General features: G+C 36.3%; 1 protein-coding gene across 5 annotated transcripts in view; it reads right to left on the bottom strand.

The window, feature by feature from the left end:
- Specc1l (sperm antigen with calponin homology and coiled-coil domains 1 like) overlaps positions 1-15,957 on the bottom strand; it is a 138,026-nt gene that overhangs the window by 81,086 nt on the left and 40,983 nt on the right. For 3 of the 5 annotated variants that reach the window (XM_077796143.1, XM_026412509.2, XM_026412511.2), the window contains 3 exons: positions 10,216-10,369; positions 3,273-4,903; positions 1,199-1,406 (listed from right to left, as the gene is read on the bottom strand). In XM_077796143.1, the coding sequence (XP_077652269.1) occupies positions 1,199-1,406; positions 3,273-4,903; positions 10,216-10,369 (1,993 nt within the window). Of the gene's footprint in view, positions 1-1,198; positions 1,407-3,272; positions 4,904-10,215; positions 10,370-15,957 lie in introns of those variants that run through there. The other 2 variants (XM_026412513.2, XM_026412512.2) reach the window with 2 other exon arrangements.

Genomic DNA, 15,957 nt, shown 5'->3' with positions numbered 1-15,957 from the left:
TATTTGGAAATTATTTATAAATAATTTCAAACTTAGAAAAGATTGCATAAATAGTATAAGGAACAGCTATATATACCCATTTACTCAGATCTGCCTATTGTTAACACTGTATCCATTTGTTTATTGTCATCTCTTTATCTCTGTATCTAACTATCCATATATTCCTTAAATTTTTTCTGGAAACACTTGGGATATACATCATGGCTCTTTACCCCTAAATATTCAGTATGTACTCCCTAAGAACAGGGATAATTTCTTACATAAATGCATGTAGTACAGTTATGGACTTCATAAATTTATATCAATATAATATCTTTATCTAATCTATTATCTATAATACAATTTAATTTTTTTTTTTAGTCGAAGATGGACAGAATACCCTTATTTTATATATTTATTTTTATGTGGTGCTGAGGATCAAACCCAGTGCCTCACACATGCTAGGAAAGTGCTCTACGACTGAGCTACAACCCCAGCCCTACAATCCAATTTTTTGATAATGACCTTTATGATATTTCCCGGCTACAGTACTGAACCTATCTCAACACAAGTATTACCTTTAGCTGTCATGTCTCCTTACCACATGTCTCCAACACTGGCATTCCTGAGGGCAAATTGTTGCCCAATTTTTTACTTTGTATAATTTCTGTTTTTTTCCCTTACTTGAAACTAATAAACAGTCCATAGGAAAATGTTTTAAGTTAAGATCGTGTAAATACCTGACTCCTCACCAACATTTCTAAACAGAAATACTCTATGCTATTTTTGCAGCATTTTGGCAAGTCTAAAATAATTAGAAAATAAAAAGTTTTAGAAAGTTAAAAATTAAAACCCTAGTTTCAATTCTACCACATTATAAAGTCTTCAAGGTTAATATGAAAATCAGACAAATAAGAAAAACCTGTGCCTTTCACTTTGAAGATTATGGAAGATCAATATTTTTCTTCTCACTATACTTGCATCATTAAAAGTAAGTAACAAATGACTTTCCTTAATTGGGTACAATTTTAAAGTAATGCTACCACTGAACAGTTTTTCTTTAGGAATAAAACATCAATACAAACTAACATGTGAACTATAACTATAGGCCTATTTATGCAATCCAACTATGCTGCAAATCAGAATTATTAATTTTTACTACTACATGCAAATATATGTAAAAACACTAAAAGAAATTAAAAGTTCTCTCATCACTTACTCTCTAAATCAGAAATAATGAGGTTGTCATGAAGTTTCACAGCTCGATGTTGTTCTACTTCATCTTCAAGTTCAAAGATGGTTTCTTTCATGTCGCTCCGTTCTGTCTCTTTTTCCTCCAGTTCTGACCTTAATTTTTCTAATGTCATATTTAAATCTTCAATTTGTTTCTTAGCTTCTTCTTGGAAGGCTCGATATTCATCTTCTACCTATAGAAAATTAAAAACCAGTTTAGAAAAGCAAAGTTTTTGTAAGATAAACTTTAGAACTTAAGTACACACCATTTCAAATGAAAGCTCAGTGTAACATGTTATATATAAACTAAAAAAATCTATAAAAACCATTAAAAAATGTGAGGGGCTGGAACTGTAGCTCAGTGGTACAGTATCTGCCTTACACATGGAGACACTGCGTTCGATCCTCAGCACCACATTAAAAAAAAAATAAGTAAATAAAGATATTGTGTCCATCTACAACTTAAAAAAAATTTTTTTATTACTCCACAATACAAAATTTTACATGTTTTAAAGCATAAAGTGTTGCAATATTGCCAAAAGAAATTATACTGATGTATCACAAACTTAAACAGGTTATTTAAGAGGAAATTATAAATAAATTTTCCCTTCTTTGAAGTTTGGGCCAAATGCATATATGTGATTAATGATTAACATGCTTTCTTGGGCTGGAGTTGTAACCCAGTGGTAGAGCGCTTGCCTAGCACATGTGAAGTACTGGGTTTGAACCTCAGCACCACATACATAGATACATAAATAAAATAAAGGTATTGTGTCCATCTACAACTAAAATATTTTTTAAATGTTCTCCTGAAAAAATGATTTGTGACCAAATCAAATAGAACATGAAAATAATTTTTTTTCAAATAAATGAATCATGATGGCATGCATCTATATACCCAGATATGTTGGAGACAAATTCAGAAGGATCACAAATTTGAGGACAGTGTGGGCAACTCAGAGACCCTATCTCAAAAAAAAAAAAAAAAAAAAAGGCTGGGGATACAGTTCAGTGGTACAGCCACCTGGGTTCCATCCTTTAAAAAAAAAAAAAAAGGCAATTGATCAATCAATCAAATAGTGCCTTTACTGAAGTATTAGTTCATAGTGTCCCCTCAACATACATGCTCCAAGAAATAACACACATCTTCTAAATTGTATCTCTGAAAGTGATCATTTTAAAAATTAAAGTTTTAGCCAAAGATTTACTAATATTTTTCCCTTTAAAATCATTTCACTTGGGCTGGGGTTGTGGCTCAGTGGTAGAGCACTTGCCTAGCATTATGTGAGGCACTGGGTTCAATTCTCAGCACTTCATGTAAATAAATAAGTAAAATAAAGATCCATCAACCACTAATAAAGTTTTTTTTTTTTAAATCAGTTCACTTAAACAAAAAAATAAATAAAATGTGAGACAGGATAACTAGATAACCCCATGCAGCAACCATATTGGATAGAGCCTTGGCCAAAATATCAGCGACTCAGGGTAGCAGTTCTGACTGAGCCCTCATTATTATACTGCATGACTGTAAAATAGGGAGGTTGGATGGATAATCTCTAAGGTCTCTACCAGCATTATATCCTAGCCTCCAAGAAACAGAAGCCCCTATAATCTACAAATACTTTAAATTCACAACAAAACTATTTGAAAAACTATAATTATAACAGGATAAGAAATGGCAGGAACTGCTGATCCTATAGACTAAAATACTGTGCTCTATCTATCTTATGCCAAAGTATATTAGAGATGAAGAAGTAGAATTCCATGACAGGCCTCATAGGCATACCCACAACTAAGCACAAATTCTGGTGTTATTAACTCTAGCCCCATCCTCTCACAGGAAGGAAAATAGTAGTGAAATGAAAGTGGAAATGACATTATTAAAAAAAAACAACAAAAAACTTTTCATGCTATTCTAAGAAAACCATTCTCAAGCTTTAAAAAAAATACCTTAAAGAAAAACTAACGACACATTAAATAAGTGCTCCTGGCTCTCAATAAGTATGTTGTGTAAACTGTATAATGTTGATCCAAAACATTTTTATTTACTTAAACAATACCTTAGCAATAGTGTCCTGCAATCTATTAGCATCATTTCGGGTATGAGCCAGATCTTCCTGTAGGCTACTAGCCAAAGTCTCTGCCTTTTCTTTGTCCAGTCTAACACTCTCCAGGAGATCCTGAATATCAGATTTATCTCCAGAGTTATGGATAGAATATAGCTCAGCCACTTTCTGCTTTTCATTCTCTAGCTGGGCTTTCAGGCGATTCATCTCTATCTGGTCACTAGCCACTGTGGCTTTGTACTCCTCTAATGTGGCTGCCAAGGCTGCCTTGCCCTTCTGCTCAGATTCAATAATTCGCTCCATGTGGTGACTACGTTCTTTGAGTGCACCTATCATTTCTTGAGCTTCCTTGTTATCCTGTTCTGCCATTTTCAAAGTATTACTTAAATGCTGCTGAACACCTAGCAGCTGTTCTCGTTCAAAACGGGCATTCTCAGCTAAATCCATATAACGTTGTTCTAACTCCATATAACGTCCACTTTTTACATCTTCATCTATAACATAAGAAATGTGATGTTCATCTAGAAGGGAACGAAAATATTCAATCTGTCGACTAAAGTGTTCTAACTTATCACTTTGTTGACATAAGGATTCCATAAGAATGACTTTTTCCTCCCCAAGCCTTTCATTTTCACTATTCAGTTCTTGGGTAATCTGCTGTAAATCAGCTAGTTCTTGCAGAGTTGCTTGAAGTTCCTCGCTCGTACTGTGCTGGTTCTCTTCCATCTGGTGTATTCGTTCTGTCAAGCAAGCAACAGACACCTCACTTGCATTCCCACTGCTCCCTTTCCGAGAGCGCTCTATGCTGGGGATGCCCTCTGACTCTGAAGATGATGGTGCATCCAGAGCATCATCACTTGAAGTGAGAGGTTGGTAAACCTCACTGCATTCACTGTCTAGGTTGTCCATAGAGTTACTATGCTGATGGTCCATGAGCGTATTTTCATCCTGACTCAAGAGATCCTCCACTGACCCAGGGGCAGAGCCTTCCACTGAAGAAGTCAGAGTTCCTCCTCCATCACTCTGGTTACCAGTGGCAATTTCTGGGCTCAGGGACTGATAGCCAAATAATTTTTCAGAATTGTCTAACCTCTGCTCTAAGGAAAAGCCCAATGCATTCAACCTGTCCTTTAACATTCTGTTTTCATTTTTCAGCTGGTTGAGTTCTTCACGGATGGCAGTATTCTGTTCCTGCAACTGCAATAAAGTAGACTCCACATCAGTAGGCTGGTGAGCAATAATTGTTTCCTTCTCCTCAGATTTCTCATCGCCCTCAAAATGATCTTCATTAATGCCCAGCTGAGCACGCATGTCTCGAAGTTCATTTCTTAAATGTAAAATTTCCACATCTTTGGTTTTTGCCAGTGCGAGGAGATCTTTCACTTTGGCTTCCAAAGCAGCTTTGTCACTGATCTGATTGTCCGATTTAGACTTGCTCATTCGAACATCACATTCAGCAGTAATGCGACTGCGGGAACGTTTAGCCAAAGCCACATCATTAGCTCCCTGACCCGCAGAAGGTAGTTTTTTGCTCTGGTTTAGTCGAGTACGTTCACGTAATCTTTCTCTAGTAGAACTAGATTCTTTACTACCTGCAGAAGTGCTCCGCTTGGATGAAGTTGTGCCTGCATGTTTAAAACAAAGAATTTAAGGCAAAAATATTAAACAAAAAAAGCATATAATTCCTGCCCCAGGTCTAATAAGATGGAAGCAAGGGATCTACGCTTAATTTGAACATACATTAATCTTGACTTATAGTCTCTTTAAGATCCGGTTTCCTCAAAATCAGAAACTTGTTTATCTTTCTGTGAGCAATGACAAAGAAGTTTTATAATTTTATACTTTAAAAGGATAAATTTTATGGAATGTAAATTATATCTCAATAAAGCTGCTACCTAATAAAGATGCACACATTAACTCAAATCCCAAAGCAGAGATTTAAACAGTGGGCCAGGGGCAAGTATTTTAGGGCAAGTTAGATGAAGATATTCTATGATTAGTCAGTCAAGTAGCAAACTAACTACAGAAATAGGATCGCAAGAAGGGAAAGACGGCTTTAGGATAAACAAAAAACCTAGGCAATAACTACAAAAATGATGACTAAAGTAAATACAAAAGGTTTCACATCATTGAATGCCACATAAACAGTAACAAAAATCATGACAATAGCTAGCACATATGATGCACAATAACAATTCAGAGTGTGCTGGGGATACAGTTCAGAGGTAGAGTGTTTACTTAACATACACAAGGTCCTGGGTCCAATTCCCAGCATAATATACATACAAAAGGAAAAAAAAAACCTGCCACCTCACAAACATAAATTTAAATAAGCCTCCTTACTCTGAGGTTGATGCTATTATCACCCCATTTTACATTTTAATAAAAAGTCAGACTCAGAGATTTTAAAGAATTTACCCCGCAGGTGATAATTGAACCAAGATTCAAAGCCGGGCAGTTTGGCTGCAGAATCTGCAACTTCACAGTTGGCTATATTACTTCTCATAGTAAAATAATGATGTGTTAATGTTAAATGATGATGATGTGTTAATCAAACCTGCTACAAATCACACTCTTTTCACTAGGCCTGGTGGTACAAGCCTGTAATCCCAGCAGCTTGGGAGACTAAACCAGGAGGATCCCAAGTTCAAGGCTACCCTCAGCAACCTAATGAGACTGTCTGAAAATAAAAAAATAATAATAATTTTTAAAAGGGGTGGGGATGTAGCTCAGTGGTAGAGCATCACTAGGTTCAATATCTAATATCAAAAAAATAAATACACAAACAATCACTCTTTCTTTTTTTGTGGGGGTGTGGGGGACCAGGGATTGAACTCAGTGAGTCACATCCCCAGCCCTATTTTGTACTTTTTTTAAAAAAAATATTTTTTTAGTTGTTGATGGACTTTATTTTATTCATTTAAATATGGTGCTGAGAATCGAACTCACTGCCTCATACATGCTAGGCAAGTGCTCTATCACTGAGCTACAACCCCAGCCCCCCTATTTTGTATTCTATTTAGAGACAGGGTCTCACAGAGTTGCTTAGCACCTTCCTTTTGCTGAGGCTGGCTTTGAACTCCTGATTCTCCTGCCTCAGCCTCCTGAGCCACTGGGATTACAGGTATACACCACCTGTCTGGCCAAACTCTTTCTTAACTACTAAAATTTTAAACCTCTGAAAGCAATCAACATGATCATTTAATAAAAAAAAATATGTTTAAATATCTATAAACACCTAAGTAATAGGATATTCTTTACTCTTAAAAATAAAACCTAGATCTACTCTATGTATTTCTAAAGAACCTTCATATGTTGGTCACCAAGATTATAGAGATAACAGGGATGAGTGATCTCTGTGATATAGGCAGATGGCCACTAATTTTGCCTTGACCAGATACAGAGGAGGAGAGGGAATTCAAGCTGGCCATGAAACAGACAAAGATAAGAAAGTATAAGCAAGCATGCACACCAAAAGGTAAGTTGACACAGTTAACAGAACCTAACTGTGGTATATGAATGCATATACCAACTACAGAGCCCTGAACCAGGCAGAATTCAGTGAGTCACCACAAGTCAACAGATTCTTGAGCAGGGAATAAACATAAGGGAAAAAGTTTTTTTGTACTATCTACAACAAATAAGGAAGAAAGAACAGTAGAAGACAGATGTGGGAAGATAAAGTAGTAAAAGTAAAGGGGGCCTATACTAGGGGGGTAGCAGTAAGAATGAGACAGGACAATAAATCTGTGACAGATTTTGAAGGCAGAGTGACAGGATTAGGAGAAACAAGTACAAATGGAGACCCAAAGAGGAAAAGGATGGCTTAACTTTTCTCCAACATTAATTCTTGTTCCATTTTCTTTTTCTTTTTTTTATATTTATTTTTTAGTTGGTCACAATATCTTTATTTATTTATTTGTATGTGGTGCTGAGGATCGAACCCAGGGCCTCACACGTGCTAGGCGACCACTCTACTGCTGAGCCACAACCCAGCCCCAATTTTTGTTCCATTTTCTATAAATGGTACCATTGTCCTTCTTATCTAAACCAAAAGCCTTGCCAAAAAAACAAAGATGTGAATGGCTGAAAAATGAAAGAAAAGGAGCCCAGAATGAAAACAAGGATTGACAATGTCCCCCAAATGAAAAGAGAAGTAAAGAGGAGAGAAGAAAATGCGGAACAAGAACAAGAGAAATTCCCCTCCTGGGATTACAGTAATGAGCGTTACAGCAGAACAGTCTGAACTAGAACTGGCGCACTGAAATCAAACAGCCTTAGGGAAGTCTCTGAGAATAGGTAAAGGCAGAGCAGATAAAGAATTAAGAATACTGCTAAGGGTACACTGTGCCACCCCCTACCACCATCACTGCAAATTTATATATTGAAGCCCTAATGCCTAGAACCTCACAGAATGCAACTGCATTTGCAGACAGGGTAAGTGAGTTAGTTAAAGAAGTAATAAAGTTAGGATAAGACTGTTACAGTGGGCCCTAAACCAGTATGTCTGATGTCTTGTAGAAGGTATTCAGACACAGGCAAAGGGCCGGCCACATGGGAACATGGTGAAAAATCAGTCATCTGCAAGCTAAGGAGAGAGACCCCAGGAAAACCAAACCTGCTAACACCTTGATCTTCAGATTTCAGAATTGTAAGAAAATAAATTTCTGGTCTGGGCCCAGTGATACACACCTGTAATACCAACAGCTTGGGAGGCTGAGGCAGGAAGACTGCAAATTCAAGACCAGTCTCAGCAACTTAGTTAGGCCCTAAGCAACTCAGAGAGGACCTGTCTCTAATAAAATATTTTAAAAAGGGCTGGGGATGTGGCTTAGTTATTAAACATCCCTGGGTTCAATCCCCAATACCAAAGAAAATAAATTTCTGTTGTGTAAGCAAATCAGTCTATGGTACTTTGTTATGGTGGCCCTAGCAGACTAACACAGATGTACAAACCCATATTAGGGCCACTATTCCAGGGAGGCGATAACTGAATCCTGAGGTCAGGTGATAATGGTCAGAAAAATGTAAAACCTATGGAATCTCTCCCAATACAATTCTAAAGGTTAGAAATGGGAAAAGACACAAATAATCAATAGAATATTTAATTTACTGTTTCTTTTTTACCATAAAAGCTAGAGTACTAAATGTAGTGATGACCCCAGTGTAAAAGACCAAAAGTTCAGTGTTGCTCCACCACCAAGTCTGCATCAAAGGCCCAGTATAAAATGGGTCCCCAGTAAACATTCATTGAGTAAATTAATGCATGGCCTTTGGCAAGATACTTAAACTTGGCTTAAGTATAGCTTTCTTGTCTCTAAAAATGAAGATAATAACAGTCTTTATCTTCATAGGGCTGCAGTTAAGGATAAAATGAACTAATGCCTATAAAAAGTAAGGACTGAAATATTCCATCTTGTTAATCATACCACAGCACTATTAAAATGAACGGTGGGGTGTCATCTGTGATGAAAGAAACAACCTGCAGAAGATCAAATCGAATGAATGAGGGGAAACAGTAAACCTGGGCTAGGAAAGTCTAACACACACAACAGTGGATAACAGCCTAAGTGATGTCATGATGACAGAAGAGGTTCTGGGGTAATTTTTGCCAACTTACTTTTATAAACTTTACTACAATCATATGATCTTATGGAAGCCTTGAAGTTTTTTGTTTTCTGAGTATAAAAAGCAAAATATAATAGCATTCCTCCTTAAACTGTAGAATGAGTAAATTTATCAATTCTAGCAAATATAAAAACAGCTGCCATTTAATTTGAATGATCAATCTAGGTACCAATCAATAAAGGCTTACATCACAGAATGATGGACAATAAGTCAATCACACCACAACTCATAAAAGAGTCTCTTTTTTTAAAATATTTTCTAGTAGTAGATGGATACAACACCTTTATTTATTTATTTATTTTTATGTGGTGCTGAGGATCAAACCCAGTGCCTCACATGTGCCAGGCAAGAGCTCTACCACTGTGTCACAACCCAAGCCCCAGGAGTCTTGCTTTTGTTTATTTATTTTTAAAAAAGGAATCTGAATCTGTCCTATCAGGGCTCTAGGTCTAATGCCATTTACAGTGAATACAGAGGACAAAGGGTAATACTCAAGGACATTATGAGAATGTTCTGATATCAAAAATTTGATATTAGGAAATACTACAGGTCAAAGGTCAGTTTCTATAAAAATTAAACTGCAAAAAAAGGGGGGGTTAACCTATAGATTTAAAAAAGCAGACTTAAGACACACATCAGCCAATTACTGTATATGGCCCTTAAGTGAATCCTGTCACGAATAAAAACATTTTAAAAAAAATTTAGAGGTGAAAATCTAGCATTTACTAACTTATGATTTAAAGAATAATTAATAATTATTTTAAGAAATGATAATGGTATTGTGATTGTTTTTAAAAGAATCTTTATCTTTCAAAAATAATTAAATTTTATGGATGAAATTATATCATGTCTGGAAATAACTTCAAATTTTATTATTAAGGATTAGGAATGTAGTGCTTGCTTAGCATAAGCAAGGCTCTGAGTTCAATCCCCATCACTAAAAATAAATAAATAAAATAAGTGGGAAGGATGGTTATTAAGGACCTAAGAATGGTTATGAATTGATAAAGATGATGAGTACAACATGTCTACTTTTGCATATGTTTGAAATTTTTCTCTTTTCTTTTTAATTGTTTCATAATTAGATGGAATGCCCCAAACAATAACGCACACTATGCCTACTCAAACAAAAGGCAATCAATATCTCAAACTGGAGGGAAAGGGGAAATACTGGGGAATGATACTAGCCAAATTATATTGTTATGCTGGATGTATGTATGAATATGTAACAACAAATCCCACCATTATGTACAACTATAATATACCAATAAAAAAAAAATGGGAAAAAAATCCACACTGAATGCCATACCTGTGCTAATCTTGGACTTGTTCTCCACGGTGGTCATGGCAGGGGCAGATGCTGAAGGTGCTGCAGATGGGCAGGTACTTTTCTTTCCTTTAACACCATTAGTCACTGTTACCCCTCCAGCCATTCCAGCTAAAAGGTCATCACTACTCTTGGTCTAGAAGCAACAGAAAATAAAAACTAGATGAAGCAAGACTAAATATTTCAAGATTAAACAAAGTTCTTTACTTTTATACTGATTTTAAGAGCTACATAAAGACGTTCATTCATTTTGTAAGCATACTGTGCTATAGAAACAAAATCTTTTTATGGTTTCTAAACAATCATACAGTTTTATTTTAAGACACTAAAATCATAACATGTAATCAAAGATTTTATGGATGCCTGCTGTGCACCCACATATACCAAATTCAGTGAGGGGTGGGAAGAAGTAAAGACATCATCCTTGTTACTGTCATCTGGGACATGACTCATAAAGAGGAATCTTCTCAGTGAAACCACATGGGCATCTCAAGACAGTTCTATACTGCCACAGAAAGTGCCACCTTGAAAGTTCTAGGGATCATTGAGAGGCAAATAATCTTCACTACTCTAAAGTGACTCTCTGAAAATAATTTCTAAAAGAAATTATTCCTAAATTTATCTTTCTTATGCAGTTCTCTAAGAGTCAAACTTATATCAAAATTAAAAGAAAAACATTGAAGGGGCTGAGTTGTGGCTCAGTGGCACTGGGTTCGAGCCTCAGCACCGCATAAAAATAAATAAAATAAAGATATTGTATCCATCTAGAATGAAAAAAATATTTAAAAAAAACATTGAAAGGACATCCTCTGTTTAAGCCTGGGTAATATATCAATTAAAATTAGAAACTTCATTGTTAAAGCAAGGGTTAGCTTGTCTCAATGATTACATCCCTTGAGAAAGACCACTTGTGACATTTCTTCATCTTTTATAAAGATGACTAAAAGTAACACTATGAATAATGGAACAGGCTTTAAAATTTTTATTTTAAAAAAATAGTGAAGAAATTTGTTTTTATTTCTCCTATAAATGAGAGAAAACACAGGAGTTAAAAAGCTGTAGAATATAAAGAAAATCTACTTTTTTCCCTTTATCAAGACAGGGTCTCACTATGTTGCCCAGGTGGGCCTACATTCATGATCCTTCTGCCTCAGCCTCCCAAGGATCTGGGATTATAGGCACGCGCCATTGCACCTGGCTAGAAAAACTACATTTAAATCAAGTACTGGAAAACTTTTCCTCTTTAAGGTGAAGGTACAAGTTGGCCAAGTAATTTATACTGTCTTAATCTATACACAGCCATGCTCTCTTAGTTAGATAATGATAAGTTCATTTCTACAAATTAAAATGGTTCACAAGTAACTAATTTCTAAAGTCTCTTTCAGTTCTAAATGTCAGTGACTCCATATGGAAATTTCCGTTTTCAGCACTCACTTATGGAAATTATAATACAGTACCATTAATTTGGGCAAAATATCTTATTTAAAAAGAGGCAGAGGGGTTGGTAGAGTAACTCAGTGGTATAGCACTATTCTAGAATGCTCAAGGGCCTGGGTTGATTCCAGGCTGGGTGCAGTGGCACATGCCTGTAATCCCAGCAGCTCCGTCCATTAAGAAACTAATTTACAAAAAAATAAAATAAGGCAGAAAAGGCATCAATGTTTTCAAAAAATTAAATAGAATTAAATTGTGGGAATTTAGGGTTGTCACATTATGAAAAATCTAGAACATCTAGAATAAAAAGGAAAGAGGACATTGCATTGTTTATTCTACAAGACTTGTTCCTGCTAAAGAAAACTGGCCATCAACTAATATGCCAAAAAATTCAAATGGAGTCCCCTTTCTTGTCAATACACCTTCATCCATTAGGCAGTATATGAATTCAACATAAATCATTTTCTGTTGTTGTTAATTAGATTTATCTTTCAACTAATTTTTCTTCTTCCTTAAGTTAAATTTTCCTTTTGTAATAATTAATTTGTAAATACTTATGTGGAAAAATGGCTTAATCGTCACACTTCTCTGGTTACAATTTGGCTTTGGGCAATGGCAAGGTTAAACATACCGTGGGGCACCAAATCACAAACTCTAATAATAGTAATTCAGATCTCATAGTACTGGCAAAAATAAACCAGTAAAACAAGGTAAAGAGCCAAGGGTAGGGGACGTAGTACTTGCCTAATATGTGTGAGTTCAATTCTAGTACCCCACACATACATACACATACAAAAAGAGTCCATTAAGAAACTAATTTACAAAAAAAAAAAAAAAAAAATAGAAACTAATTTACAGCCAGGGGTGTGGCTGCAATGGATCTGTGGATTGCAAGGTCTACGCCAGTCTCAGCAACTCAGTGAGAGCCTGTCTTGAAAATTAAAAAGAAATAGGGATATAGCTCAGTGGTAAAGTGTCCCTGAATTTAATTCCAAGTACAAAAAAAAAAAAAAAAGAATGAAACATTATTTACAGCCAAAGAAGCAGCGCAGAAAACATGGGTTTTCCAGTAAACGGTGCTAGATCCAGTGCATATTTTTAAAAAAGGTCGATTTCACACCATATCAAAAATAAAGTCCAAGATCTTCTACATGACTCAAAATCCTGAATTACAAATAACTGATCAATATAAACACATAAAAATTAAAAATCTTAAAACAAATTTTTAATTTAAAAAAGTTTTAAAAACCCTTGGTATGTCAAAAAAGAAACCCAAAAATAAAAAAAAATTTAAATAAAACATAAAAACTGGGGATTAAGGTATCATTTGTCATCTATCAGATTGGCAAAATGAAAAGTATAAAAGTATAAAGTAGAAAAAAAGGTACACTTTTAAACTGCAGGTGGGAACCACCTTGATGTAAAAACCACACATGCATACACATTTTGCCTAGTAATAGCAATACAGAGTTTTAACCTGAAGTTATACCTCAATAATACAAAATATATATATGCACAAGGTTATTCATTATAGTGTTGTTTCTGGTTGCAAAAGATTGGTATACCTTACGAGCCTGTATACAGTAAAGTGCATGTAGTATACTTCAGTGACCAAAATGAAGTACTAAACAGCTAGAGAAAAAGAATAGAATTAGCTGGGTGCAGTGGCACATGCCTGTAATCCCAGCAGCTCAGGAGGCTAAGACAGGAGAATTGAGAGTTCAAAGCCAGCCTCAGCAAAAGCAAGACACTTAAGCAACTCAGGAAGACCTGAAAGGAAAATAAAAAGAGAAACAGAGACAAGATGCAGAGGCTAGATAAGAAGTGGCTCCTTGTCCAAGGGGCCGTATTTATTTATACCAATAGGTTACATTAGGTCATTAATACCATAACTACATTATTATTTCAATTACATTCCACAGTTACAATACGCAATGTCAGGAGCTTTGTGCAGCTCTCAAGAAAGTCCATTGTCTAAAGTTACTGTTAGATGGGCAGATCCAGAAGCACCAGAGCTTGGTGAAATGTTGCAGTTATCTAGCAAGCAAGTTCCTTTACTCCTAGGAGCTATGTGCCTGCAATCGAGGTTGAATGAGGCTCTAGCACAGAGGCTTCTCAAGCAGGGCATTGCCATACCAGTTAGATACTGCACATATATTTAGTTATTTTACTAGATCCTAGGAGAGACTGCAGGGCATTCTAAGGGTGAGAAACAGAGCCCCTGTTGCCTGCCTCCCCAGGAATTTGCTCACCAGGGGACTGCTTCCCTGTACATTTCCACAGTCAGAATCACTACAGAGATCCTGTCTCTAAATAAAATACAAAATAGGGCTGGGGATGTGGCTCAGTGGTAGAGTGCCCCTGAATACAATCCCTGGTACCAAAAAAAAAAAAAAAAAAAAAAAGCAAGATTGCTTAAATTGGTATAGAGACTTTTCTAGAATATACTAAGTGAAAATAAGCAAATTACCAAAAAAACTAAATAAGTATGTATCTGTGTATTTATGTAAAAAATAACACTGTAAGGATAAATGGAAACCAAACTGTTTATCTCCAGGGAGCAAGAACAGAGCAAGACAAAATGGAGAGTGGCACACCCCTACAATCCCAGAGGCTCAGGAGAATTGTTGAGAGCCACAGCCGAAGGGGCCCCAGCAAACTTCCAGCTGCCAGTTGATGATTGGCTAACAGCGGCCCCAGCAAACTTCTAGCTGCCAACTGATTGGCTCCTCTGCGGTGATGCTCATTGGGCTATTTCCCCGCCCTTTCAGACCACGGAGCTGCTCATTGGGGGACTTTTTTTGGTCTGCCCACTCGAACCAGCCGATCAGCCTCAAGAGCAGAAGGAGTGAGGGAGGTTGAGAGGCTTGTGGGAAGCCGGTGGTGGCAGTTGGGCTCTGAAGGTTTTTCCTGAGGAGCTGTTTTGTTTGGCGTGTGTGGTTCTAAAAATAAAGTTCATTTCTTTTGACAAGTGGCTCCTGAATTGTGCCCAGCCAGACTGTGGCAGAGAATTGCCAGTTCAAAGCCAGCCTCAGCAATTGCAAGGCGCTAAGCAACTCAGTGAGACCCTATCTCTAATAAAATACAAAATTGGACTGGGGATGTGGCTCAGTGGCCAAGTGCCCCTGAGTTCAGTCCCCAGTACCAAAAAAGAGAAGGAATGGAGGAAGAAAGAGGCACTTGTCTGAATATGTCTTCCCATGTAGTTCTGAAACTATGTTAGTGCTTCATTTACTCAAAATAAATCAATTAAAGTAACATTGGCAGAGGGCTGAAACAGAATATGGGAGAAACAAGTGGCACTATGTATATTTCAAATTAATTACAGAACCCAAGAATCTTCTGAACACAGCATTGTTTTTAAAATATTTTTTTTTAGTTATACATGGGCACAATATCTTTATTCTATTTATTTTTATGTGGTGCTGAGGATCGAACCCAGTGCCTCACATATGTGAGGCAAGTGCTCTACCACTGAGCCACAACCCCAGCTCATGAACACAGCATTTTGATCATGTATCTTCAAATCCTCAAGCCAAAACCTAAAAAGTATAAATGAATTTTTTAAAACCACTGAGCAACATCCCCAGCCCTTTTTATTCTTTTATTTTGAGACACAGTCTTACTAAATTGCTGAGGCTGGTCTTGAATTTGTAATCCTCCTACCTTAGCCTCTCAAGTCCCTGGGATTATAGGTATGTGCCACAGCATCAGGCATGGATAAATGAATACTGAACTTTTGTTGATAGAATCGTTTTTTTCATGGTATGGAACAGCAGTTCCAAAATTATTTTCTGTACATTCTAGGATTAAGAATTTAAGTATGTATATTGTAGATAACAGAAAAGGTTATTATGACAAGTCCTTGGAAGTGGAAGTATCAGTATGAACTAATACATTTTAAAAGAAAAATACAAAAATTAGTGTGTGTGTGTGTGTGTGTGTGTTCGTTTCCCAAAAGTAATGAGCACATCTAACTTTTAGATCTTGGTTTTTATGTTCTATCTCCCACTAAAAGGAACAAGGCCTCTTTTAAGAAATGGTTGATTCTAAGCCTGGGGCTGGAAAAGTACAAAACTTTCTGTGCCAGAAACTGAGAAAGGATTCAAAGAATAATAGGAACATGTCAAAAGGATGCTTGAACCAACATGAAGCCACTCCCACTGGATAAGTCAGGGACAATGTGAGCATCAAAATAATTATGTTAACAACAATTTATGACTGAGTCCACCATGAATCCTCACTAATACAAATTAACACAAAAGTACGTGGTGGCTGGGGTGTAAATTC

Source organism: Urocitellus parryii, chromosome 3 (genome assembly GCF_045843805.1).
Source record: "Urocitellus parryii isolate mUroPar1 chromosome 3, mUroPar1.hap1, whole genome shotgun sequence".
NCBI lineage: Eukaryota > Metazoa > Chordata > Mammalia > Rodentia > Sciuridae > Urocitellus > Urocitellus parryii.
This window is presented reverse-complemented; position numbering and strand designations above follow the sequence as displayed.